This window comes from Borostomias antarcticus (assembly GCF_949987555.1).
Source record: "Borostomias antarcticus genome assembly, chromosome: 3".
Taxonomy (NCBI): Eukaryota; Metazoa; Chordata; class Actinopteri; order Stomiiformes; family Stomiidae; genus Borostomias; species Borostomias antarcticus.
In genome coordinates, this window is record NC_140236.1 from 10,568,387 (window position 1) to 10,595,604 (window position 27,218).

Below are 27,218 nucleotides of genomic sequence, written 5' to 3' on the forward strand. Positions count from 1 at the left end.
TAGCGTATCCCCTGTGGACTGCAGAGGTTATCATCTCCTGTGGACCGCAGAGGCTATAATTTCAGACTGTGTTTGTTTGTTTGTTTGTTTGTGTTTGTTTCCCCTAATGCCCACACATCTCGTTGTGCGATAATGGGCAGACACATTGTCACGTTTGCACTTTTTATTTCCCACGAACTGTGTAATCACACTCACTGGCGTTCTAGCGTACAACCGCACCAAAATGTTTTTATTGCCACCGACATGTTATACGCGTTTTTGATCTGCATTATACGGCGGTAAGCTGTTGACACTTTCTCTGTCAAATCCCATCGAGCAGAGAACTAAAGTCACACCATCTATTTAGAGAATTCTTATTTTGTTCTGTCACTTGATCTGATCTTATGATGGTGTCTCTTTCACACACGGTTTGGGTTTGCTTTCATCAACAGATTTCTCAGTATTATGTTCTTGGAGTCTATCATTTATAATTTCACCACCATTGTCTGTGTTCTATGTAAACAGTTGGGTTTCATAAGCTATTGCTCCATATTTACTTACAGTAGCCACCAGTCCCTGGACAGACAGAATGTGGTCTCCCCACAAATGGGCTCACAGCAAAATGTGGAATGAGATACCAGTCAGTTGAAACGTTTTGACCACTTTATGCATAGTTGAGCTGCCTGCTCTTCCTATGAGCCTGATTTAGACAGTGTTTCCTTATGTCACTGTGCCCTCCCATGTTGGTAAGCATGGCAGGCATGTATAGAGTTTCTCCCTCAGCAGAAAGCAATCTTTGTTCCTGAGGGGAATTTTAGACCATATCTGCTGCGAACAATCGGCATCTCTGTCTTGCTCAAACAGAAACTTTAGAAGAGCTTTCCCATTTTATCATGACATTTTGTGTTTCTGATAAAGCTCATAGGTAATGTGTCCGGCTGGCTTACCCAGCAGCCCTGGTGAAAATCTATTTGTTTCATTTTGAGCTTTGGCTGGTGTACAGATACAGACTCACGCTGCCCCGTTTAGAGAGTAGATCTCTCATTAATCCTCTGAGGGGAAACATGTTTTTAATATCTTTATTTTTCTTCTCTTTTTTGCTGTGTAACTGTTGCCATGTTGTATAAAGAGTCCATTTAGTTTAGTTTTAGTTCATTACAATGGTTGATTTTAGCGAATTTTATAGTTATTGTGACCTGTTCTCTCTCCATAGGTACAGTGCTTTATATATGGACTGACCTGCACGTGTGGTTACTGTATGTGAGATGTGATGCTGAAGGTCTGTTCCCTGTATAGTATTTGGGTTATTTTGGTTGCTCCACACACTCCTGATGTCTCCATGTATAGTGATTTCAGTGGGGAACAGGAAATTGTTTTGTGAGATGTACTGTACATGGGATTTTATTTTATGAGAAATGTATTTCTTGCTTTTTATGAAAATAAAGCCTTTAGGAAGTTGTGTCCCTTCCCCCCTCTTATTGGCCACTTTTTTGAGTGACAGAGTGGCGCCGTGTGGGCACTTTGGTTTCCTGCTATTTTGGTGGCCGTCGTGACGCACAGGTGGAGCTCGACCACGGGAAACCTTCTCCAGACCCGAGGTAACTGCTCCTGATCTGATTTATGAGGTCAGGTGACAGACGGCCAGATCAGGCTTTACGACGGCCTCAGTCCGTCCACTCTTTTCTGGACATGTGGCTAAATAAGCCTGTCCCACCTGGGCGAGATGTCAACGTGTCCCACCTGCCACTAGCCATGCAATTGATGGATGGCACATGGGCCAGCCAAGATGGTTTACTGAAAGTATCAATGAGTTGTCATAGGGGGTGGGATGGCAAAGCACTCTAAATATAGTCAGCTATTTTTGGAGTGGGCGCATGTTGTGTTGTAAGTGGTAGAAGCAGGGCTTGCTCAACATAGCAATATTCATCAAGGAGACAGGAGGGCGATCAGTTACAAAGCAGGCAGTCATTGCTGCATCCGACTGGCATGTCTACAATGACATTGGATCAGATGTATGAAGCTTGACATTAGTAACAGTTGTTATTGGCAGGCACGCCCAGTGTTTGCAAACAAACTCAGTTGGGAGATGGTGGGGTTAGCAACTATTTCTCTGGGCTTCTGTGTTCTGTCTTTGGTGACAGTGTTAGGGTTTCACAACGCCAAGAAGGCATCTCAACTGTCCAACGCCTGGCTCCGTTTTCTGCGTGGTCACTTTTGCGGGGTCTCTTGTGATGTCAGTGCAGACAAGAACAGGAAGTACTTGTATATAACTTTTGTTAAGACAAATGTACCAAAGTCACTTTGGGTAAAAGCACCAGCTAAATTACTAAAATGTAAAAATAAAGTACAAGGAAAAATAGCTCAGTAACCTCTCGCCTACAGTATAGCTTATATAAGGGCTATATGGCAACACCAGTAATCACGTGTTCCATCAGATGAATACGCAGTAGCTATGAGTCACTCAGCAGGAAACCACCTGTCAAATAGTACCATCAAAGATGTAGTTTCCATCCCAGCTTCCTTATTGAAATGCACCTGATGTACATCAGTCTGAAAACTATGTGCAAGCGTAATATGGAGCAGGATGTTCTGTCTCTGTACATAAATGGGCACTATTTCTCCAGATTGTTGTGATGGGACCAAGGCAGTCTGCCCCAGGGAGATGTACATGCACTTACAGACCAGATTAATAATTCACACCAAGATGTGTAACGAAAAAGATGTTTATTTTCAATCTGAAGAAGAGATGATGCAATTTGCATCTTAAAAGGGACAGATGTTTTGCAGAAAAATACTTTGGTACACTTGTTTTCCAAGAGTTTGCTTTCTTTAATATGTACTCCTGACAAATATTTTTTTGTTGACAAAGCTCTGTACTACGGTTGTTCATGTACATGCGTTGGGATGAACAAGTTCACGATTCAGCATTGTATCGGTCTCATTACAGTGCATGTTCACGTCATTTTCAAATTGATGAAGAATTTCAAGACAGTGGAAAAGGCCATTTCTGTGATGAATGGTGTTAGTACAGTATATAACGCTGAAATTTTCATTCAGGCTCAGGATAAGCAACATTAAGAATACAAATAGCTGACAGTATTCAGAAAAAATAGGTCATCAATGACAGTGTTCATATGATGCACAGTATAAAATGGTTAATACAAAAAGGCATATGTGATTTACAAACAAGTAAAATACTAAAATACAATTGCCTAAAATGAACACATTAAAACCCAGAGTCAGGTGGTAGTTTTACATACAGTATCGTACAGATATTTAGTGAGTATGTCTGCAATTGATGTCAGCACGCTGGACTAAAATACAACTTTCAAATTTTTAGAAAAAAAGCATTTAATTTTAGGCTACTTTTTTTTCAATGAAGTTACGATTTTTCACGATTGTCACTAAAAGAGTCAAGTGAAACAATGTTTGATGGCAATCTTCTACGCTGATTTTCTGTTTTTTCTTCTATCCAAAGCAAGTGAGTGTGTAATGCTCCAGAGATATCAAAGAAAACAATATCAAATAAAAAGTTGAAGTGAGATCTTTTTTTCCTGATGTGTGTTGCACATGTAATTGTATGTTCTTCCAACAATTATCACAAACAGTTTTCTACAATAAAAGTGACTCAACGTATAAAGTGCAAAGAGAGTTTTCAATAAATGCACTAGGGCAGGCTGTGAGTCTTCGGCAATGTACAAATACTCACATAAAATGCTTCCCTTTTCTCTTTCCTCCCTCCTTTCCTTTCATCCTCCCGGTCCTTCCTTATGCTTCTACTGTATGTATGCATTTGTTCCAGTATTTGGGCAGGGCCTTGGACTGTAAGCTTAGATCTGCACTGCATGTGGCCACTTACATTCAGCCTACAGTCGGGGAATCTACACTACCTGCAGAGAGGGGAGTGGCTGGCGTCCGCAGCAAGCGGAGGTACATTCAGTTGCATATCACAACAAACAACGACGACAACGACGACTACAGAGTCAAAATGACCTCAGACAACGATACTGCCACAGTAATGTGAAGACATTATCTTAGAGTAGAGTGCTACCTAACATGTTACAGGTTGAGTTACACGTTTAGTTTACTGGATTTGTGGTAATTATTCTTTTTTTTCTTCTTTTATTCCCGAGCAGCAAACGCCTCCTCAATTCACCAGAATCAACAGAAAGGTAGTAAACATAGAACAACATGTTCCATCTCAAAATACTGCCTAATCTGAGACGAGTGCCAACTACAGCAAGAATAATGGTAACAACAACAACATGATAAAAAATATAAAATACCAAGAGAACCTCCCCACCCCACCCCCAACAACAATATATTTATAACTCTCTTCATAGAAACCAAACCAGAATATTCCTAGTGCGGATATATAGGACAATGTAAACTTGGGTTCTACCACTATCAAAGTTAGCAAATGTATGGTAATAACATAGAAAGCACATCAACCGTATTCCTCTCATAGAGAGCGCTCACATCATGGTTTCTACGAAGGTGTGGGGGGTGGGTTTGACCAGGCCGTTGTTCCCGTTGGGGTCCAGGGGCTGGGTGAGCTCGCTGCCCTTCAGACTGTATTCTTTGGGGCGGGAACTCGCCCCTCCCTTCACTGGGGCTGCCACCGCCTTTATTCTCTGTAAGGGGGGGGGGGGGGGGGGGGCAGATACGGTTGGGGATGGACAAATCATAAGCGAGGATGTCAGAACAGACTTAGCAGACTCAGCATAGACAGTGGTTTGTATGGTATCGGTCACAAGACATCAATTCATATCGCTGCACGTCACATGCCTTGGTCAAATTGTGCACTTCAGGAAATTGCATAATGACCCTTAAAACCATCCTCTTGCTTTAGGGCAGTGCTATTTATTCCAGTGTGGTGAATTGGTTAACCTATTGAGAAAGGCTATAATGGGTTATGCTGTGCTGTGCTATGCTGTGTTGTCCTGTACTATGTTGTGCTGTGCTATGCTGTGTTGTCCTGTACTATGCTATGATGTGCTATGCTGTACTGTGCTGTGTTGTCCTGTGTTGTCCTATGCTATCCTGTGCTGTGTTTCGCCTGTGCTGTGCTATGCTATACTATCCTATGCTGTGTTGTCCTGTGCTATGCTGTGCTGTCTGTGCTATGCTGTGCTGTGCTATGCTATGCTATGCTATGCTATGCTATGCTATGCTATGCTATGCTGTGCTGTCTGTGCCATGCTGTGTTGTGGAATGCTGTGCTGTGTTGTCCAGTGCTATGCTATCCTGTGCTGTGCTGTGCTGTGCTGTGCTGTGCTGTGCTATGCTATGCTATGCTGTCTGTGCTATGCTGTGCTGTGATGTGCCATGCTGTGCTATGCTGTGTTGTCTTGTGCCCTGCTATCCTGTGCTCTGCTATCCTGTGCTGTGTTCTCCTGTGCTGTGATGTGCCATGCTGTGCTGTGCTGTGTTGTCCTGTACTCTGCTATCCTGTGCTCTGCTATCCTGTGCTGTGTTCTCCTGTGCTGTGCTGTGCTATGCTATGCTGTGTTGTCCTGTGCTGTGCTATGGCGTGCTGTGCTGTGCCAACCTCGATCAGCGGTCCGTCAGACTGGATGATCTTGATGACGACCACCATGGGTATGCAGATCATGGAGGCCAGTGCCAGAGTCCAGCCCAGGCCGATGGACCACTCGGGGTACTCGTACACCTTGTTGTAGGTCAGGGGCTTGTACCTCACCAGCGAGAACACGAAGCAACCCTGGGAAAGAAAGACAGTGCAGTTTAAATTGTTTCGTCTCTGGAAAACCAACTCTAATATAATAATACACTGTACGCATGATAATCGGTGATCTCGTTTTTGTGATAAACTGTCATATAATCTTGTGCTTTTATCATATAATCTTTATTGGGTTAGAATAGAGCAGACGTTGAGAGCATTGAACATTGGTGGGGGGAGTCTGACTCAACGGATGTACGTTTTGGGGATAACAATTCTCATTCGTTTATTACTGCAATTAAAAAATCTAATCGAGTTAATCCCAATAATTGATTGATTGATTGAGTATTTACAATTAGGTATATGTGTGATGTTTGAAGAAAGAAATGCATGAACAAAAATGCTGTTAGGCACACCAGGATGTCTCCTAAGCCAGTTTTTCTGGTTTAATTACTGAAAGGCATGTGAAGTGTACAGATTATCCATGTATCACATGCCTGCACATGCTTTTACATGCTTTTCAGTCATTCAGACAGGTAAACACTCGCATTTGGAATGACAAGAGGAAGTTGGGGTCAAATTTGGTAATATGATTGATTTGCGTTCATTTTTTTTACATGTTAAAGGTGAGATAGGTAGTTTGCTTTTGGCTTTATTTGGTAAAATTGGCATAATATCCTTTCAGCTATCAGTAACAGAAGTGCTCCGAGAATAAACTTGGATCTCTGTGTGTTTACCGCTGCCTCTGTATTTTGGATTCAAAGAATGCACCGCGCCCGAATGTATTGACCAATGAGGGTGTCTATCTCGCCACACCTACCAGTCATATTTGGAGGGAGGGACTACATCATGATTGACAGGAGGGAGGGGTGGGTTCTTTTGAAAAAGATGACCAATCGGAGGCCTTGTTGACGTCAAACTACCTACCCCACCTTTAAGTTTCCATATTAATTACGAGCGTTAATGTTGACAGCCCTAGTTTAAACGAATACAGCGCCCCCACTCCCAATCCCTGAATGGTAGAGTCCAGCCAGACCTTTCTCTAGCCCTGGCACAGCGTAAACAAAGTGTGAAGATTGATTTGGCTATGTGAGACTAGCGGGGAGATCAAACCTTGCATTTGTCTGTTATGGTTGAAGCGGGTGGTGTTTCAGTTTCCCGGGTTGGGGTTGAACACTCACCATGCAGAGGACAGGAGTGATAATGGTCCAGCTCCACTTCATCCACGCGTTTGGTCTGTAGCCAATCATGTCCTCAATCGCATCATAGAAATTATCAACGCCTGTCAACCAAGGGAGATGGGGAAGGAGGAGAGATAGCGTGAGGATAAACAGCTTTGGCCGGTATATAACTTCATTCAAGGTAAAGCTTAGAACTGAAGCCTTTTTATGAAAAGAACCCCTATCTCCATCAAAGTCTCTACCCCTATCTCCATCAAAGTCTCTGCTCCTGGTGAAACAGGATGTGATGGCATCGTGACCTCTATTTCTGCGGCCATGTTATGCCGTAAACAATATCTAACCGTCCTGATGAGATGAAACAGGTTTGACTCAAAACATGACAGGTAAAGTAGTGGGTTAATAATAGCATTTTACAACTGTTTTCTATACATACAGTGTACATACTTGAAAATAGTAACAGTCATAAAACAATGGTTCCGTGAATGACAGCCAAGGCATGGTGTCCCTATCCCCCCTGTCATTACAAAGGTCATTGTGAACAATATGAGGAGGTGCCTAGTCATATGGAAAATCATAAAAGACTACAGCACCCAGGTTCTGTTCCCACTGCCGTCGTCTGGTAGACGTTACCGGAGTGTCCGGGTGCGGACTGCCAGACTCACAAAACTGCTTTTTCACCACCAGGTCATCAGTCCATACTATATTTATAATATTTAATACTCGTATTCTTGCTGTCCATATTCCCCAACTTTACTGGGCCAAACTGGCTGTTAGTGTTTTACTGTTATGAATCTTGCCCTTATTTGTGACTCTTTCCAACAATCTAATATTTTTATGCCTCGTCAACTATGTAGTCATTCCCTGCCATGTCCTAAGAATGTCATTGTTCAGAATGACCTTGTGTTATTACTGTGCCCTGGATAAATACAACACTGACTTTGGACTTTTCATTAGCCTGATTTACTACCGACGTGGGGGGGGGGGGGGGGCACACACTGACCCCACTGTACCAGCATGAAGGTTATAAACATGTTGTTTTCAACCTAAACAGGCGTTTTCACTTACCATAAACCCAGGCTACAGCAATACATTCAAAGAATGCAACCCACAGAAGGCACACACCACTGGCTGCATAGTAGTCAAAAAGCTGAAACACATACATTCCACCCTGAGGACAGAACAGAGAGCCTTAATGAGATTTTTTTTCAGACAGTGACAGACGCAGTGGACGAGCGCCAGAGAGAGACAGGGCATGTGTAAGGGTAGAGCAAGAATGAAAGAGAGGGGGAGAGTGGGGTGAGGCTTGGAAAAAGCGGAGGAGTGATACATAAGAATGCTGGCACACTGCCAACAGTGGGAGAGTTGAACAGGTGGCGAGATGTCATTGAAGGATGGTGAACTGTTAAATGGAAAATGGCACTTCCCAGTTGTTCCATAGATGATGTAAAATGCAAAGTAGTGTATAGTAGAAAACCATATTGGCCAAGTCACATTGATCTGGATCTAATCACAGTCTGTAATATATCATCATTGGAGACAATCGGATATAGTGTAGTATATTATACATTGCACACATTAACACATTGTACAGATACTGTATATACACATATCTTGCGCCCTTTTGTATTTGTCTTGTCATCTGCACTGTCCTGTCTTTGCACTGTCCTGTCTAGTCCTTGCCCCCTGTCTAATGTTGTCTATCCATCATGTTGTGCACCAACTGACTAGAACAAATTCCTAGTACAGTATGTGTAAAAACTACCCGGCAATAAAACTGATTCCGATTCTGATAATATGGGAACGTTTTGGCATGGCTGTTGGTGAACTTACTTTTGTTACCATGGTGAGTCCCAGGAGATAGCTTATGAGACAGATGAAAGCGATGAAGATCTCGCGACGGTAGCCCTTCCTTAGGAGGGATGGATACAGATCCACCAGCGAGGTGATCTGTCCTTCCACCTCGACAAACTGTGGGAAGGGGGAGACAACCATTATTAGAGAGGTGATCTGTCCTTCTACCTCCACAAACTGGGGGGGGGGGGGGGGGCGTTCACTACTCGGTGGTCCACAGCAGAACAACAAGATAATGTCCTCGTCTCTTGTCCCGTCACGCGGGCGGCTCTGCTCACCCTCCCCAGGCCGGCCGCTATGGGATGACTGCTGTCTTTGTTATGTTGTAACGAGACGTTTATAACAAGGCTTTTCTAGGGGAACACTGGCTAGGCCTCCCCGATGGCCGGGCCCTGCAAAACAACATGCCTCTCTCAATCTCCCTCTCTCTCTCTCTCTCCCCCTCTCTCGCTCCCTCTCTCTCTCTCTCCTCCCAAGTCTGTTCTTTCTGGGGGGAAAAAAACCTTTGCCACTTTATTGCCACTCTCAGTCACTGAATGGGCTGAATAATTCAATACCGAACGCCGTTGTTTTGCCAGGAGGGCATTTCGAGTCCCACTGCTCTGATTTAGTACAGTGGACTTTGTTTTCCAGCGCATGACGACATGCAATTTATCACCCCCCCGACAAACAAACCTTCTTCTCACAGCAAAGGCACGCATGTTCGGTCCATGAAACAATACTGTATTCAGCGCACACTAATCTGCATGAAATTCACGGTCGGTATAATACGCAGCGCTGCCCCTCCCAAAGGAACTGTGTCCCCTAATATAAATAAGTTGTGTTTAAGTGTGCTCAATGTTAGAGCATCTACCCTGATCTCCTATTTGGCTGAAAAGTGAAGTGGACCATGTGGGAGTCGGGTGTGGGGGGGGGGGTGAGCCAGCACAGAGTAGAATTACACTTGGAAGCAGGAAATGTGATATCGAGAGACAACATGAGGGCACACTTGGGTTTTGTCTCCCTCTTTGCCACAGCTTGCCTTAATCAACACCTCTCGGAGGTAAGCGGACCCTCTAAGCAAACACGGGCGGCCGGAATGTAAAATGCCCCGTAAGTTTACCAGTAAGTCATTCATTTTGCGGTGATTCATGGCGGTGTTGCGACGCGTACGGTTAATGTGACCACCCGTGAACTGGTTTCACACCACCGACCCCCCCCCGGCGTGATGGCAGGGGACTAACGGAGTCGCTGACCTGACTGTCGAGGCCCAGCAGCAGTAGCATGATGAAGAAGAGCACAGCCCAGAAGGTGGGCAGGGGCATCATGGACACGGCCTTGGGGTAGGCAATGAAGGCCAGGCCGGGACCTAGGGGGGAGTACAGAGAGGGGGAGGGGGAGAAGGAAGGGGGGGGGGGAAGCAGAATGAACCAACCCGTCTGATTTGAGCTTGGACGTTAGGGGATAGAAGCGTGCTTATTCAATTCAGAGCGCTTGACTGGACTAGAGTTCTTGCTACTGTACATGTTGTCGTGCGGTGTCATGCAGTTTATGAGACTGTGTCCCAGAGACACTGGGGATGGCCGACTAGGACCGGACTAATCTATCGTGTGTCTGTCTCCTGTATGGCCTGAATAGGTGGACTAGAGTGTAAACACAGGAGACAGGTCCTTCCGATGTTAGTGTCTCTCTGTAGCTTCCTGCTCTTGTTTACTTGTGCTCAACAAATATTGACAAAACGCAGATAGTGTTCAAAAATGCATGAGCTAATTCTCCAGGGATGGAAAATGGCACTGAAACATATACAGTACACAGTCAGCAAACTCAGTTGACTAAAATGTGCGGGTACACTAAATCAAATATCAAATATCAAACATTACATCAGCCTTGCATATCCATTCAGGCACCATAGCATTTGCACTCTTGTCCTGTTATCATTTTAGAACAGACTGAAGGTATAAGGCTGCAATTGCGATTCACATACTGTAATACCTTTCAAAGACATAACATTCACAGAGCAACTGGATTCTCTCGTCATGGTATTGGAGTCAAACGATCAAGGACAGTCTTTCTCTGCGTTGATACTGTAGAAAGTGGCTTTAACTAGACAGAGCGAGCATGCTGAAAGAAGACGCATCTCCTTCAAAATCCACATCCAATAAGAAGGTGGGGAGAAACAGAGCCGATAAAGAGTCCACATCAGGAAAATCAATCCACAGCCCGTCAGAACCGGACTCGCACGGCCGCTCGGCGCTGGTGTCACTAGTGAGGAGCACAGCTTACTGTACGGCCCAACACACAGTCCAATTCCAATGGAGCAGAATGCCCAAATGTTGTACTTTTCTTTTGTGTTTTTATGTGCGCCACACATCGCTGTTCTTAGCGGGGGGAAAAATCAATCCACACGCGGCCCATCTTATGGATGCCCCCCCCCTCGCCAGGGGGTTTGACGCTAGAGAGTGAGGTGGTGGACCTGAGAGCTGGTGCGCCCGGTGCCTTTGAGCACGGCGCAGCTGCAGTCCTGAGGACGGATGGTCCAATAGAGTGGCTCTTTAACCCAGCGGTTGATCTGGTAGCAGTGATATGCATGTAGCTCAAACACACAGCGCTCAACCACAGCGCTCGACTCTCATCCTCAGCGGAACAGAGGTCAGAGGTCATAACCAAAAGCAGCAATTATGCTCCTTCAAGGCTTTTTTTTTTTCTCGTCGATACCTCTACATTTCAGCATTATCGTTTCCAACACTTCACACTCTGCCTCATGTTCATTTTTTTCATTCCTCCTTCAAGTGTGGGTGTTGTTTGTTTGATCTTTTTTCTCTTTTTTTTTTTACATTCCAATCATTTTCTCTTTTTGTTGTTTGTTGAGTAGCAGCGCCCACCATCACTGCTACGTTCACCCTCGTACCTGACTCTGCCACATCGGCAATGTCCACCCCTTGCTCTTGTGCCATGAAGCCCAGGACGGAAAATATTGCGAAGCCAGACACAAAACTGGTACCGCTGTTGAGGGCTCCCAGCAGCAAACAGTCCCTATGTCACACATATGTCATGGAGGTTGTTAATGTACACAGACGGAACCGAGGTTCCCATTTGCTCTTTTTTTTTTTCACGCAACCGTCTTTGACACGGGTTGCTCTTTCTACTACAGACCCCCCCTCCCCCCCCCGGCGCCGGCGCCCACCTGTAGCAGTTGTATTTGTATTTGTTGTAGCTCCCCAGCGACGTCATGGCGCCCAGGCAGATGGCGTAGGAGAAGAAGATCTGGGTTCCGGCGTCGATCCACACCTGAGGAGAGAGAGAGCGGCGGAGGAAGTGACGACGCTCGGCGGGGTCAAGGGGTCACGCGGTCCACGTTGACATTACTGACATCGCTGGGTTAGATTAACCTTGTGGGCAATGGGATTTCAAGTCAAATTGGATTTACTGATTAGGGATATTATGATGGCCTGTCTAGTTGTCATGTAATCTAATGTACAAATAGCTGTGCAACTACGACACAAGGAAAGAGCAACTTCATTACATATTTTGGTAAAACAAATTGAATTGAGGGCACTCGTTCGTTTGGGCAGATCCGAAACTTTCCATCAGAACACCCCGTGAAAGTCAGGCTTTTGTGACGATTAATGCAAATTCATCAAAACGACCATGTAGGTCCTAGTACTGCAAATTTCATTTAGCCAACAGTGGGGGCCCTTTTAGCTTTGGGCAATATGTAATAAAAGATCCTTTTAATCTCATTGCAGAACCACGTGGTCGGGGAGAATGGGACTCTTAAAGGTCCAACGCCCCGTAACTATTTCAAACTCAACTGCTTTCGTGCCTAAAGTGTGTCCACAGCCTGCACCGGGCTTCACAGAAACAAGCTCATTTCTAGGCATCCAGCGTACTCCCGATTCATTTGTTCAAAACGAATTACATTCATAGAGCAGGGTCTGCAAGGAGGTAGAGGTCATGGGGACGGCACTCATGTCGTTGTCCTACCTCTGGGTCCTGGAGGCGGGTCAGGTTGGGGTAGAGATAGAACTTAATCCCCTCGGACGCGCCGGGCAGAGTCACGCCACGCACCAGCAGCACTATGAGCATGACGAAGGGGAATGTAGCCGTGATGTAAACCACCTGCACGGAACACAGAGCTCGTTAGATTAAAAAAAAAAAAAACAGGCGTCAAAGTACTGAAACAAGATAGTCGGCGGTTAGCAGGGTGTGGTGAGTTGAGTAATGAGTGGGGTGAAGGTGTTTAGTGGGGGTGAGGGGAGTGGCCCTGGGCAGCCAGCCAGGTGACTGGTAAGGCTCATTGATTTAAATGATAATGGCGCTAATCTTTTCAAAACGTGTGATTTAAGACACTCCTTCTCCATGATTTGGTAGGGTGCATCCGACAATTCACCGACCGGTTTTGTTTGAAGGAGCAGCGACCGCAAACAGGTTTTTCCAAGACGGTTTACCGATGTGCCAGTCAGTTAATTTTCCCACAAGCCGCAATGTGCCTAGAAGTGGTTTTGAATGGGGTGTTGGGCTCGGGCCCAGTGACTGACTAACCCCTCTGACAGAACAGAGGGACGTTTGGGGATGAGGGTGGGGCCGGGGCGATCTGCTGAACTCTACGCTGTCGAGTCTGTGCCAAACAAGCGCTAACGCACAGCACAATAACTCACAGCTTTTAATCAATCAAACACACAAATCACCCTGGGTGTCGTTTTCAGCCACAGTCCGCCATACATCGCTCACAGCCCTCGTCGGAGTGAACGAGAGACTAATTCTTTTAGCGCCCGGGTTATGAGGCGACTCCAGGTCGGTCGCGCATGACTCACTTTCCCAGTGGACTTGACTCCCTTCCAGATGCAGAAGAAGCAGATGACCCAGACGGCCATCAGACACAGGGCCAGGTCCCACTTCACCGGCCCGATGTCGTCGATCCCTGAGGAGATGCTCAGGACGTTGCGTCTATAGGACAAGAGAGACTCATGGGTAAATGACAGTCTATTGAGACAGCAGGGTATAAAAAGACACACAAACTATGGCCATATTACAGTGTTTTTCCCCCAACCCACCCAAAAAACATTCTAGAAAGTAGGCCACAAGACATCTCGCAATCCCCATTGGCAAGGGATTGCGTGCCAGGACAGGAGACAGCAGTTGAAACCAGTGCAAAGCAAAGCAAACAGGCACATGACAGCGGTGTCTGGCGAGCTGCCGTTCTATCCACTGTCCTGTCCTCTCTGCCACCGTCCGTCCTGCTGCTCTTTAAGCCTGGACCCCGATGACGTGTGACAACACTCTTCTCTTCTTCTCTTAAGTAGAACCATCTCAAAGTCTTGCATTCTATAAATATCATCTACAGTATGCCTTTGTGCTTCAATGAGTTTTGAGAGTTGAATTGGTCCTGGATTTTAAAAAAGTGATTTAGACTTGGCTGATTTGGTGTTTTCATGGACTTCTCGGCTAGGGGACAAATTAGAGTAATACCCTTTGATCCAAATATAGCGCTCAGTGCGATAAATAAACAAAGATCCTATTTGAAGACCTTGTGACAGGAGAGAAGGTTTATATAAGCCCAGTGTGCTTATTTTCCTCAAATGGCCTACTGCCTTTCCAAACACACATTTGTACAACAAATTGTATATATACTGCATATACATGCACCAACCCAGGACAGAAAAGATGATGAAAGTGTAATAGTGTTCTTGTGTGTGTGTGTGTGTGTGTGTGTGTGTGTGTGTGTGTGTGTGTGTGTGTGTGTGTGTGTGTGTGTGTGTGTGAGAGAGAGAGAGAGAGAGAGAGATTTTGTATGCGTGTGTGTGAGTGAGAGAGAGAGAGAGAGAGAGAGTGTGAGATGTTTGTATGCGCGCGTGTGTGTGTGTGGGACAGTGTAGATGTGTCCCGTCTGTGTACTCACTCCCAGAACTCTGTGACGGGGGAGGTGAAGTTGGTGATGTTGGCGGCTGTCCAGAGAGTCTTGTTCTTGCGGACTGTGTCCTCCACACAGTTGATAGTGTTCCAGGGCTGGTTGCATTTGGCCCAGGGCAGGTCTGGCTGAAAGCACTGGAACAAGTAGTACAACCCCCAGGCCAAAATCACTATGTAATATATGTTAAGCAGAGATACTATAACAATGGAGGCGTATCCGATACCTGGAGAGGGAGAGAGAGAGAGGGAGAAAGGAAGAGAGAGAGGGAGAGAAAGAGAGAGGGGGGAGAGAGGGGGGAGAGAGGGGGAGAAAGAGAGAGAGAGAGAGAGAGTGGGTGAATTTCATTATTGCTCAGACATGTACGAAGGCCTGGCGGCATCGTAATCACTCATGACCAGGCAGAGATCCAGAAAGCGCTGAGATATTTCCTATCGTCATTGCCGTCGCTCCTCAGCTGACAGTGGAAGCGAGCTGTAGCCAATCCGTGCGTGGCTAACATGCACACGGCGAGGCACCGACCGCTGACCGCCGACTTTCGCTGTGGATTTATGGCCGTAAAACAAGCGAGCCAGTGACATGGATAATCCCCGACACGCTCAGCTCCGGTTTCAGAGAGAGGAAGCTTCCCCCGACCAGAGCGCGCGTCTGTAATAATGACCTAGGGTGTTTGCATAGTATTTTTAGACACGACTTTGGTCTGAGCCGGGACTCAGAAATCCCCGGTACTCTTCCATTCCTCGGGACTATTCATAGAACGGGCGTCACCTCCATCAACCTTCACCTCCTCGTCGAGCCCCCCTGCACGGCCCCCCCGCATTCCAAATGCAGACTGTCAGACAAATTAATCCAACGTTGGAGGCGTGCGTGAGTGTGTGTGCTGGACGTGTGTGTACGTGTGTGTACGTATGTGCGTGTGTGTACGTGTGTGTGTGTGAGGTGGTGGTTGAGGCACTCCAGGCCCTCTCAGGCTGTGATAAAATTCTGAGAGGTGGGGGTGGGGACACAATGGCCGCCGGCTCGGGGGGCCACCTGTGGGTGTCTGTCTCCCCCGCCACGGATAGCCTGCCGGCGGGATCGGCCGCCACCTCAGCACTCCCCGATTAGCGGAGACCGTCGACCAGCTGCCAAACCTCCGAGCGCCACCCGGGCCCTTGTGTTCAGCTGTCCCCTCTCTACCTCCGTGTCCCCCCGGGTCCCAAGGCTGCGATCAGGCGCGGGGGTGTCAAAAAGCAGCTGGCGGTCTTCAGCTGTCCCTCCTCCCCACTAGGCTGCGAGTTACAGGGCCCGGCGCCACCGCGGTCACACAGCGGGAGGGTGACAGTTTACTATGTGCGCCGTACGAGCAGTAGCCCCGAGACATCCTCTGTGCCAGCACTCCTGCCCGAGATAAAGGGATCCGTTTACAGGGATGCGTCCCGACGCCAGAACTGAAAATAAATGTGTCAATAGCCGGCCTCGTGTCACCTCGGTGTTGACAAACAAAACAGGTGGATCCGTCCCTGCGTCATCGCCGCTTCAGAGAAAAAAGAAATTCCATGCGACCTCTTCCAAGGTATTGAGATACAGTAGATCACATCGCTAGGCAACTTGCGCTACTTGTTTCCTGTTGCCATGGTAACTCGGAATTCAGCAATCCTTTACACGCTCAAGGCTGCATGTGTGTGTGTGTGTGTGTGTGTGTGTGTGTCCGTGCGTGCGTACACGTCAATATTAAACTAGTCAATATTAGACAAGTCAAACCAGCAAGCTGAGCTCTTCTCTCTTGGCTGTTTTGGGGGTGTGTCTGCAGTTCATTGTTCAGGTGCCAGTGATCCTGCTCAGCTATGCTGAGTAACGTCTTTCACGCGTCACAGAGCAGACTAATGAAGCAAGCGTGGTCCAATTACAGAGCAGCACAGGGAGGGACACCTCAGCGAAACACAGCGTCTGTACGAGGGGCCTAGCAACCAACAGCACAATGAATACTGGGCACTTCTTTTGAGTTTTGAAAGGGGGGGTTGGGGGGGGGGGGCGAGTCTAATCGAGGTCTGTGTATCATCACATCTTTAAAGGGTCATGTCAATGACTGGAAATATAAGATTTTCAATTGGAAGCAGAGCCTCTGCTGTGTTGGTGTGCGTGTGTGTGGTTCCACTGACCGGTGAAGATGGGGCAGAGCTTGGCCCAGCAGGTGATGCCGCCCTCAGAGGTGAACTGGCCCAGAGCCACCTCCAGGAAGAACACGGGCAAGCCTCCCCCAAACAAGAAGATGGTGTAGGGGATGAGAAAGGCACCTGGGGAAGGAGGGGGGGAGAGAGAGAGAGAGAGAGAGAGAGAGAGGGGAAGACACGGAGAGGAGAGAGAGGAGAGAGACAGAGGGAGGGAGACGGAGAGAAGGAGAGAGAGATGGCGAGGGAGAGAGAAAGACAGAGAGAGAGCGAAAGAGAGAGGGAGAGACAGAGAGGAGAGAGACAAAGACAGACAGAGAGAGGCAGAGAGACAGAGACGGAAAGAAAGAGAAAGGTCCATCAACAACACAAGAGACCTCACATCAAGGCCTTCCCCCTGTATCTCCCTGAGTCCCCTGAGTCCCCTGCCTACCTCCGCCGTTCTTATAACAGAGGTACGGGAACCGCCAGACGTTTCCCAAACCCACGAAGCCCCCGGCCACCGACAGGACAAAGTCGAGCTTGCTGGCCCACTTCTCCCTCTGGGGGGGCTTCCCCTCCGCCTCGTCCTCCGGCCGCGTGCCAGGACTCTTCCCGGGGGAGGGCTTCAGCGTGTCCTTATGGAAGTCCTTCAGACATTGGAGCTTCTCTTTCTGTGCCATGCTACAGAGGAGGAGTGGGGGGAGAGGAGAGGAGAAGACACGGACGTTGGACATTAAGAGCAGAGAGAGAGAGAGAGAGAGAGAGAGAGAGGTGTGGGGGGGGGGGGGGGGGGGAAGAAAGTGAGACATTGAGCCGGATAAGGCAGAGATAAGAGAGAGCATTAGAGAGATAACGCTGTCCGGTGCTTTAGTTAAAATGCGGTAGAGACACGGTGTGTGTGTGTGTGTGTGTGTGTGTGTGTGTGTGTGTACATGTGTGTGTGAGAGAGAGAGATACAGCAATGCGTGACTACAGAGCCACAGTGAAACCTGCTGCTGGACAGATACAGATCACCTCTATTAGGTCCACATGTGTTAAGATATATTATACAATACCTATTCAATTAGGCTAATCTTTGCTAATTTCGGTCAGACTGTCATAAAAGAAATAAAAGAAAAAAAGATAACATCTTGATTACATAATGCAGAAACAATACTTGGACAGCACAGACACTTGGAAAGGGACATACTTTTAAGTTCCCTGCTGGTGGGGGTACATTGTGATTGTAGGAAAAGGAAGAGTGTTTTAAACAGGATATATGCCTTTGAGAGCTACCCTGAACTAGAGAGACGTAATGAAATAACTCTGTAATACAGTATCCACCACAAATACAACAGGACCCACAGCCAAGTAATGACCCTAATGCTTTGAGCAGTTGCACAGACTTAATCCAGATTAAGAGAAGATACCCCCCTGCATTCCAAACGCATTGGCTGTGATGGAACATCCATGAGCTTAAGTTCACTGCATGTTTATACTGTAAACTGCCTTTCCAAGAAAGTTACAGTAGAAATTAATATAACTGCCTTTGGTGTCCCGTTTCTCCGCTGGGGCTAAAGAGCTATGGAGATCCAGCATTAAGCGCCAAGAAGAGGTGTGAGAAACAAATTGAAGGCTTTAATACACAAAGTGATTTAAGCTCTCTGCTGGCTTGATAATGAATGGCGCTGTATGAAACAGCAGAGAGGAAGAAAATGCTATAATGAATTGTGAGGCTCACAATAATAGTGTGTTAGGATTTCCTCTTTCACAGGGCGGCTCAGACAGGCATACTGGCAGACACAAGGAAACAAAGACCGACATCAAAGACTTCCCCGGTTCTCCAATATTTCTATTGTCCATCTGTCATTCAGGATTGTGCAGCTCACAAAAACCTACAGGTATGTAGTCTGTGAGGTTTACAGCTACAGTGTTTGATTGGCTTACAGAAGATACCATTAAGACTGACTAGACAAGAAATGATTCATGGTTCATTTGTTCTTATTTTTCATGCATGCATGTGTGTAACAAATCTTCTCAGCCTTATATAACCAGCGCCGTTCTCCCTGCATGTCCCATGCCGCGTGACATCAAAGCATCGGCAAACACAATAGGACGATTCTTTTGCCATGAAAGTGCCCGCTATAAACGGCAACTACATCAAAATCCAATTTTGACATCTGAACGGCAAGATGAACCCCCGGGTCATTTCACAGCTCCCAGCGCTTTGTGTCTGTGGTTGTGACAGAAGAGGAGGCTTGTTGAAGAGCCCACCGGGAATGGCATCTTTTCATTAAATGGATGCTTGAACAACAATCCCTGTGTTACTTAGTCTACTGTACCTCCTCTGTTTTCCCCTTTCATCTCTCTCTGCTAATTTTGCTCTATCGTTTTCTAGGGTTTTTCTTTCTCTTTCTGTCTCTCTCTTTGTTTTGCATGACAAGTCAACTTGAACCGCTTTCCACTCGCAAACCTCATTACATAACCAGATCCCATTCTATTTCTCTTCCCCTCCCTCTCCCTCTCCCTCTCCCTCTCTCTCCGTCACTGTTGCTCTACAGTATGTACTTTCACCTGCTGGAGGATGTCTGCTGGGAGGATAAGGCTAATTCAAACAGTCCTTGGGATCTGACATGTGACCTAGCCAGACACCCTTGAGCGTGACATTCTCCAGCCTTTACAGAAACATTGCAGTCATCATCATCAATCCCGACACATTGTTTGAAAAAAATACCCAGCTTGATGCGATAGCCGGTCAGCGTTCGAATGCACCGAGTCATCCAGCAAACACGGTTTATATAAATCAGCTCCAGAACATCTAGAGAATGTACTACTGAATGCAATTAGCTGAACTTCACTTCAGTTCTGCTTTCACTCAAGACAAATAGCCCCCAAGATATCAACCACAGAATTTCAAAACTGCATATTCAAGATTAAGTTACATTGAATTGTTAATTTAGTGCAATGCTGTACAATTGTGCAACAATAGTGCAATTTTTAATTTAGCATAAAAAACAGCAATTTTCCAATTGATCTTGAAGCAATTCCAAGCACTTACATTTCCTTCATGGCTGCGACTGTGTGTAGGGTGCTTCTCTCCCAGCTGTCACCATTCCTCTGTACTGAGTGCCTTTATGCTAACACGGCTCACAAGAAGCTGAGCTGAGAGCCTGGCCCGCCCCTCAGCTAAACACAATTAAATCCTATGTAGAGATTGGGCACAGCCTTCCAGAGGAGGACAACTCACATACTAAACTCGAGGACTGTAAATTTCCACTTCCCCACTCCCCGCCCCACACATACACACACACGCACACACGCGAGCTCACACACGCGCGTGCACATACACACAAACACATGCACACGCACGCATGCACACACGCGCACACACCCGAGACTGGGGCTGAGAGCTTTGCCCTCCATGTGCCACCGGTACCTCTTGTTCGCATTACTGAAGCAGAGGAGCAGACGAGCAGACGAGCAGACAGGCAGTGCTGGCGTAGAGGATGGAGGCTATGACTAATGAGACGGAGACTCTAAGGGAATTCCAGACTCGGGGAGAGACTTCTCTTAAATCATGATGCGAGTTAACTGGACGCTCTGGAGGGAAGACAGTCTCGGCCCCCGCTAGAATGTGCAACATGGTTCCTGTAAAAAATACTATGGATTACTGTGTGTCATTTTACATGACAGCAAAACTTCCCAGACATCTCTATTACTATTTGGGGAAGTGTCTGTATTTTGGGGGTCACTCCTTCATTTAGATGTGACATGTCGCCAGTTATCTGGGAAACGTAAACCAGGTACAGTGCGCTGTATAACAATGCCTAATAAGGTGATGCTCCTGTGTTTCTCAGCGGTCTGTTTGCACATCATATACTCATAAAGCAGCTCATGTGTACAACGGCTGGCATGGGAGTGGCAAATAAAAAAACAGTTACATTTCTTTACAGGATTCGTTCTCCGTGTCGTGCCTTAGACACATGGTACAAATGATGATCATAATCCGTCCTATTTTGGACAGTGAAAAGTACATTAACACCTATACCATGCGTTTCAGTGCATAGCTCAGGATTTACAGAGACCATCCCAAGGTACACTGGGAGTTGCCATGAGATTTGCCTCACAGCGTATCAAATTGGCAGAGTGAGAGCAGAGCAGTGTGACAGCGATCCTATTTCACACAGTTGCTTTGATTTTTCCGGCACCGTAAAGCCTAACCAAATATAGTTCAAGAATAGTAAGGCAATATAGCTACCTTCCTTTGATACTAGTAGAGGATGGACGCGGTTTCCTGACCGAAGAAATGTCAGCCATCTTCCCATGGTGGAGGTTTATTTCACATCAAGACTCTAAAGTTAATATTTCACTGCTTTGTGGTCTAAGATCATAATCCCCAGAGACAGAATGATCAAAGACTGAACCATAGAATGTAACAGAGGAAATTCTTTGATAAGAGAATGAACTGGCATGAAAGTCTAAGGTCCACAGGCAACTCGGTCTTCCTGTTTACACATCTATTGCATCCCTCTCTGAGGTCATAGACAGCTAGACATAGTTTAAAAAGATGTGTCTGCATATTTCTATTACAGCGTTACCACAGCCATTTCTCTTCAACAGAGTATTAAACTTTGTCCAAACCAGTTCAGATGTTAACTCACTTGCGGCTTTGCTTCTACAATCCCCCCCCCCCAAAAAAACAACAACTAAACTCTCTGGATATGCAACCAATGACCCAATCTGGATTATGTAATGCAAAAGATTGATGGATTTAGAATGCTTGTCTTGGAATCCAAGGGCGTCTCTAAGAAGATCAAATGTATATGAAAACTTTACACAACTGTATGGAGACCCCCACCCCTTCCCCCCAAAAAAGTGAAGTAGCCTAATGGGTATATGGCAACATGTGCCTATGTGAGCATTTACCAATTTAACATAATTCTGCAGGAAACACACATACTGTATAGAGAATATGCTTAGGGGGTATGTCACTGTTTATTTGAACAAATCCACACAAAAGGCCCCAATATCGGAGTGAATGAGGCATTATTGGTTAAGGCAGCTTTTAGCCAGATAAAGAATCTGACTTTTCTGCTGTAGGCTATTCAACTGCATCTGTCCTTTCAGCATGTGAGCACTGGGCTTATAATGGACAGTCTAAAAAAGGTAGATACATTCTAGATACGTTCAATTAATACATCCATGCTCCAGAATGATTATGCCAAAATCCAGACCATATCCGGCCAATCAGGGACTGCGTTTTAACTGCTGTCCCGCCCCACAGTGGAAAGCAGCCCCTGATTGGTTCGTGTCCCTGCCGCTCGCTAAACAAACATGGCGGCTCCCGAAGCAACGAGTGGTAACGTTAAAGGATATGGACAGTTGTACACTGAATTTCATGTTTAAATTTAAAGTCAGAATTTCTGAGAAAAAAGTCAGAAATAACTTCTGAGATTAAAGTCAGAAATAACTTCTGAGATTAAAGCCAGAATTCTTGAGATTAAAGATAGAATTTCTGAGAAAAAAACTCGGAATTTCTGAGAAAAAAGTCAAAAATAACTAAGCTTAAAAAGCTTGGCCCTAATGCTCTTCTGTTCCGTTACGGAAGAGTATTAGGGCCAACAACTGAGTTTATTATTTTTTAAACTTCTGAGTTTAAAGTCAGAATTTCTGAGAAAAAAGTCAGAAATAACTTCTGAGATTAAAGTCAGAATTTCTGAGAAAAAATCTCAGAATTTCTGACTTTAAAGTCAGAATTTCTGAGAAAAAAAGTCAGAAATAACTTCTGAGATTAAAGTCAGAATTTCTGAGATTAAAGTCAGAATTTCTGAGAAAAAAAACTCGGAATTTCTGAGAAGAAAGTCAGAAATAACGTCTGAGAAAAAAGTCAGAATTTCTGACTTGAAAATCAGAAGCTTAAAAAAAAAACTCCGCTGTTGGCCCTAATGCTCTTCCGTACTTCTGTAGATACATGCCAGGGAAGCCAGGAATAGGACTAAACATGACATTCAGTGTCCATATCCTTTAACGTTAGAAGAATAAACGCAGCTATAACTGCAGTTTTTGCAGAAATAGACTTAATCACAACACTTAAACAAGAACAAGAGTACGCACTAGCAGAGTTTCTCGGTGGAAAATACACTTTTGCCGTTCTTCCAACTGGATTTGGCAAAAGTTTGCTGAACGCTGATTGGCTGAAGGCGTTTGTCTGTCAAGGCAAGTATCCCCGCCCACGTAATCGCTCTCTATGGGGCGAAGGCCAGACCGATATTGCGGAGCGAAGCAGTGAGTTCGCTAGATCGGGATGGTCATACCAGGCTAAGTTCCTGGGGGCTTGGCACAAACATGCTTTGCTCATGTTCGCTTCAATAGGTAACTCTAGAATTGTGTCTCCAAATTTTGTGAACATTCTGCAGAAGTGGAGTAGCCTATGCACGTTAATTGATTACTACTGTCTGAGTCATGGTAAAATGTTGAATTTAAGTTTAATTTGTCATTTTAAAACATGCATTTCTCAATTTATTGGGCCTATGCAGTAGGCTATAAATCAAATATTGTAAAGTGAAATTCTGTATAGTTTGATGACAACAAATCAGTTGGTTTGGTACCGGTGCCTGCATAGGCGATTTTACCCTCTGAGAGTAGGGGGGGCAACATTTTGACGTGAGAAAAAAAACAAAACAGTTCTGCCGTCTCGTCCCATCTATTTACAAAGAATACCAGTTGTGAACAGTATGCTAATAAGAAATCCGTATGACAATTCAAAATGTACAACGCATCAAACTTCATCTAGACACCACGAGCATGTCAATATGACTTTATGACCGAGCACTAGGCCATACCCAACATCAAACTGCAACTGCCTGCTGGTGCTAGCTTCCTCGCCGATGGTGATGTTGCTAGTGCTAGTGCTAGCTCCGATAGCCTCTGGAGCACTTCTGCATTCGATTGCACCTGCTGCGCTGTCATTTCGAGTGGTAGCTTCTTCATTAGCATTGCCAGATTTTATTTTATTTTATGAAGAAGTGGTAAATCATTTTTATAGCTCTTTTTGCCATTATGAGCAGGTTGGCTAGTTCTAGCTTGTTGAGCACTGAGCAGTACAGTCAGATCTCATTTTTTTCGACAGACAAGTTGTGCCATTAGTGGATTATGAATATATATATATTTTTAAAGGTAGCCTAGTTTAAGTAATAAATACACTTTTAAAATTAATGATGATCTAACACAAACTGGTACAAACCACAATTATGAATTAAATGTATTTATTTATTTATTAAGAATCTGAGCAGAGTTGGGCTGTCCAATCAGGGGGGGCACTTGCCCCCCCTGCCCCCCCTATAAAATCGCCAATGGGTGCCTGTGACTTCATGTAGAAACTATAGACCTGGGACATTTTCCCCTTCTTTTAAGCTTATTAGACTGCCCCTTATTCTGAGCCTTTTAGACTGCCCCTTATTCATTAGTTCAGAAGTTGAAAGAACATAAGAGACTGAATCTAACCCTAATCTCATTTGAGATTCAGTCGAGATATTTTGCCAGAAACAGAGATTCCTGTCATGATCCCTGACGGTACCGATCGCCAAAAAAAATAGCCTAGCTACTGCATCTTGCCCTCCGTTGTCAGCTGATTCATTCATTCTAGGGTAGGCTACCACTCGCTGGAACATTGTAGCCTACGTTGCCGTTTGAGGTAAAGTCCGAAATATCGAATATAAAATAACTTTGCCGAGCTCTATTAAGCCACTGTGGTAACAACTGTGGTAATTCTCAGATACATTTTTGAAATAATTTGTTGCTGTTTTCATCGCAGAAGTTGACTCAAATCGAAGATCTCAAATAACAAGAAGCCCTGGCCACCGCGGTAGGCTATCAAAAAAGGACCCGCCTCAATCAATCACTGCTCTAATGTCGAACAGAGACGGTTAAGGATGCACATCATATTATAGGGTCACTATACATTTCTTCAGTGTTCAGTGGTTCTGACGAATAAACCTCGTTTGAACAACAGCCTCAATTCTGTGCCATTGACATCATTCCCTGAACGAGGAAAGACGCACGTGGGGGTGAGAATCGCAGTATCTTAGGGCGACCGTGATGTGAGGGGATAGACGGGCTACGCGTTGATTATCTAATTTGCCGTCTTTCTTAGCATCCCATCAAAAAGGAACAAGGTTGTTTTTTTCCAGATGTAGGCTTCGTAAATGGCAAACACGGCAGTCACAAAAGCAATCCAATCAAACAATACTGGATGTCTGATACCACTTTACAATGTGAAGAATAAAACAATCAGAACATTTATGTCAAACGCGGCATCCGTCCATATAGGCTAAAGCAGTTTTTATCATGTGAGCTTAAAACGATATGCACGCACATAAAGAGCATATTTTCAAAGAAAGCATTATTGGCACAGGCAGGGGGACGTCCTCATTATCAGTAGTCTTCATGTATACAAAAATCAAAGAAAAAATTACTTTGGATGTCTGTCAAAACAACCTTCAATATTTTGTCAAAATTAGACTACATTAGGGTTAGATCGTGGACATAAAAATAGACTAAAGGCTGTCTCTTAGGCTACATGTAGGCCTATTATTTTGAAATAATATGAATGTTGAAACAAAGAATCAAATAATAACCCAATATTTTACCCACTGATATCGGCTAAAGATGCTGAATTATCCTACCTGCCACTTTAATTGAGCGGTCTCTTGTTCTTTGTTTTGTGCGGTAAGTTTTCAGTAAAACGGCATCTGAAATAAATAGCGATGTTTTCTGTGTGACCTTTGTGTCTGTGAGCGGGTGCACGTTTAATATCAGTTTGAGTGGAAAATCACCAGCCATGCAACCATGCAACAGGAAAGCTGACTCTTAAAGCGACAGGTTCCCGCTAATTTGCACCGTTCGCCGCTCACCTTATTTCGGTCGGTCCGATGAACACGCGCACAGTGACTCGCAAACAGTAGGATGCAAAGGGCAACACGATAAACTGGTGGTATGCTGCTTAGCATGCTCAGCAACCGGCCATAGACACCTATGGTATATGACTATGAACATGCCTACGTACATACCACTGTAAATGCCTAATCAATCCTTCATACGAATGACAATTCTTTTGAAAAAGGAACCTGATTAGTAGCTTACTGGAATTTTTAACTGCAAGCGATGACAAGAATTCAAATGCAGCCTACAGTACCTGTACCTGTAGGCAACTTGTTCACATGGCAAATACATTTTCTATTCTATTCTACCTGACGATATTGAAAATAAAGCACTCAGTGTTTGTTCAGCTTGGTGCATATTAGTGTGTTTCACTGCAGTAGCCATCCTGTCCACCAACACCAAAAACTAACCCACTAACAGATGTCATAGTGTAATAGTGTAACAGATGTCAAGTGTTCGCACCAGTGGTGTAAAGTAACAAAGTTGGCTAGTTGTTCATTTCATTTCAAACCTTTATTTATACTTGTGAAGTATACTACTCATTTACAGTGATGATGAGTTTATACAGACACACAAATATCAACAAAACAAATGCAATATACAATAATTATAATTAAAATCAGTTACAGGTCGAGGTACATAAGTCTAGAGCCATGACTGGAGGAAGTACTCAATACAAGTAGCTTTTTGAAGGATCTGAATTGTGCTATTTCCATCAGCTTGACTTATTTTACTTTTCCCTGCTCCGCCTTGAACAGAAATATCTACGTAGGCTATAAAACATGTATTTGCCTTGGGACTGGAAACAGAAGGGCAACAAAAACAAGTTTTTCCGGGGTTGAAGGCCTAGGCTATGTTGAGAGAGCAGAGGCTGATAAAGAAAAGCAGTCCTGTACGGTATGATTATATTCAAAACAATGAAGATAGGCCTATTGAATTGGGGCGTCTATTGGACAGGTTTAGATACAAGCTGACGTGACTATCAGCTGCTATAAGCTGCACCTCTCTCTGTTTTATCCTGCCAGAAAGAAAGGTACATTCCAGGAAAGGATGTTGGCCTATTATGGCTGTGGTCACAATATTGTACTTGTGTTAATTAAGTACATTTGGAAGTAGATAAAGTACTTCATTATTTCAACTCAAGAAGAATTATGAGTGATTGATCTGTAGGCTACTTGTACACAAGATTCTGACAAGGGTGGCACCTTGAAGCAAGTCAACTTTGGGTACCGGGTAGTACCTTTTACAATACTGGTTGGCACCATGAGGCCTTACAAGATTCTAGCCTGGTGAAGGGTACAGTCAGCAACCACAGGAAGAAATTACTTGACTCACTAATGAAATATACTCTACTTATCAGTATACTAAAATAAAGTACAGCTTACTTAACCTTCAGGGCAGATGTACAGATTACAGTATCCTGATGGCAGCATGCATCATGCATTTTCCATTCTCATAATATAAACCCAGTGAGACTGGATATGCAAATACAACTGCACATTCTGCAAGAAGAACAGCTCTGTATCACTGTATATTGTAAGCTCTAGAGGTTTGCACCATGGAGATTGAAGCTACAGTATCGGCCAAAC

General features: G+C 45.1%; 1 protein-coding gene across 2 annotated transcripts; it reads right to left on the reverse strand.

The window, feature by feature from the left end:
• Nucleotides 1-2,754: 2,754 nt before the first annotated feature.
• LOC311307075 (sodium- and chloride-dependent taurine transporter-like) lies at nt 2,755-25,489 on the reverse strand. 2 transcript variants are annotated; one of them, XM_084435831.1, is made up of 14 exons: nt 25,374-25,489; nt 17,162-17,391; nt 16,720-16,854; nt 14,570-14,804; nt 13,485-13,617; nt 12,655-12,789; nt 11,855-11,958; nt 11,579-11,703; nt 9,927-10,039; nt 8,671-8,808; nt 7,906-8,008; nt 6,841-6,941; nt 5,531-5,701; nt 2,755-4,613 (listed from the first exon to the last, which is right to left on the reverse strand). In XM_084435831.1, exons 2-14 carry the CDS (start codon nt 17,388-17,390, stop codon nt 4,455-4,457), a joined length of 1,881 nt encoding a protein of 626 aa, XP_084291957.1. In that variant the 5' UTR covers nt 17,391; nt 25,374-25,489; the 3' UTR covers nt 2,755-4,454. The 2 variants fall into 2 exon arrangements, with proteins under 2 accessions (XP_084291957.1, XP_084291956.1); XM_084435830.1 differs by lacking the exon at nt 25,374-25,489 and adding an exon at nt 20,948-21,029.
• Nucleotides 25,490-27,218: the final 1,729 nt, after the last annotated feature.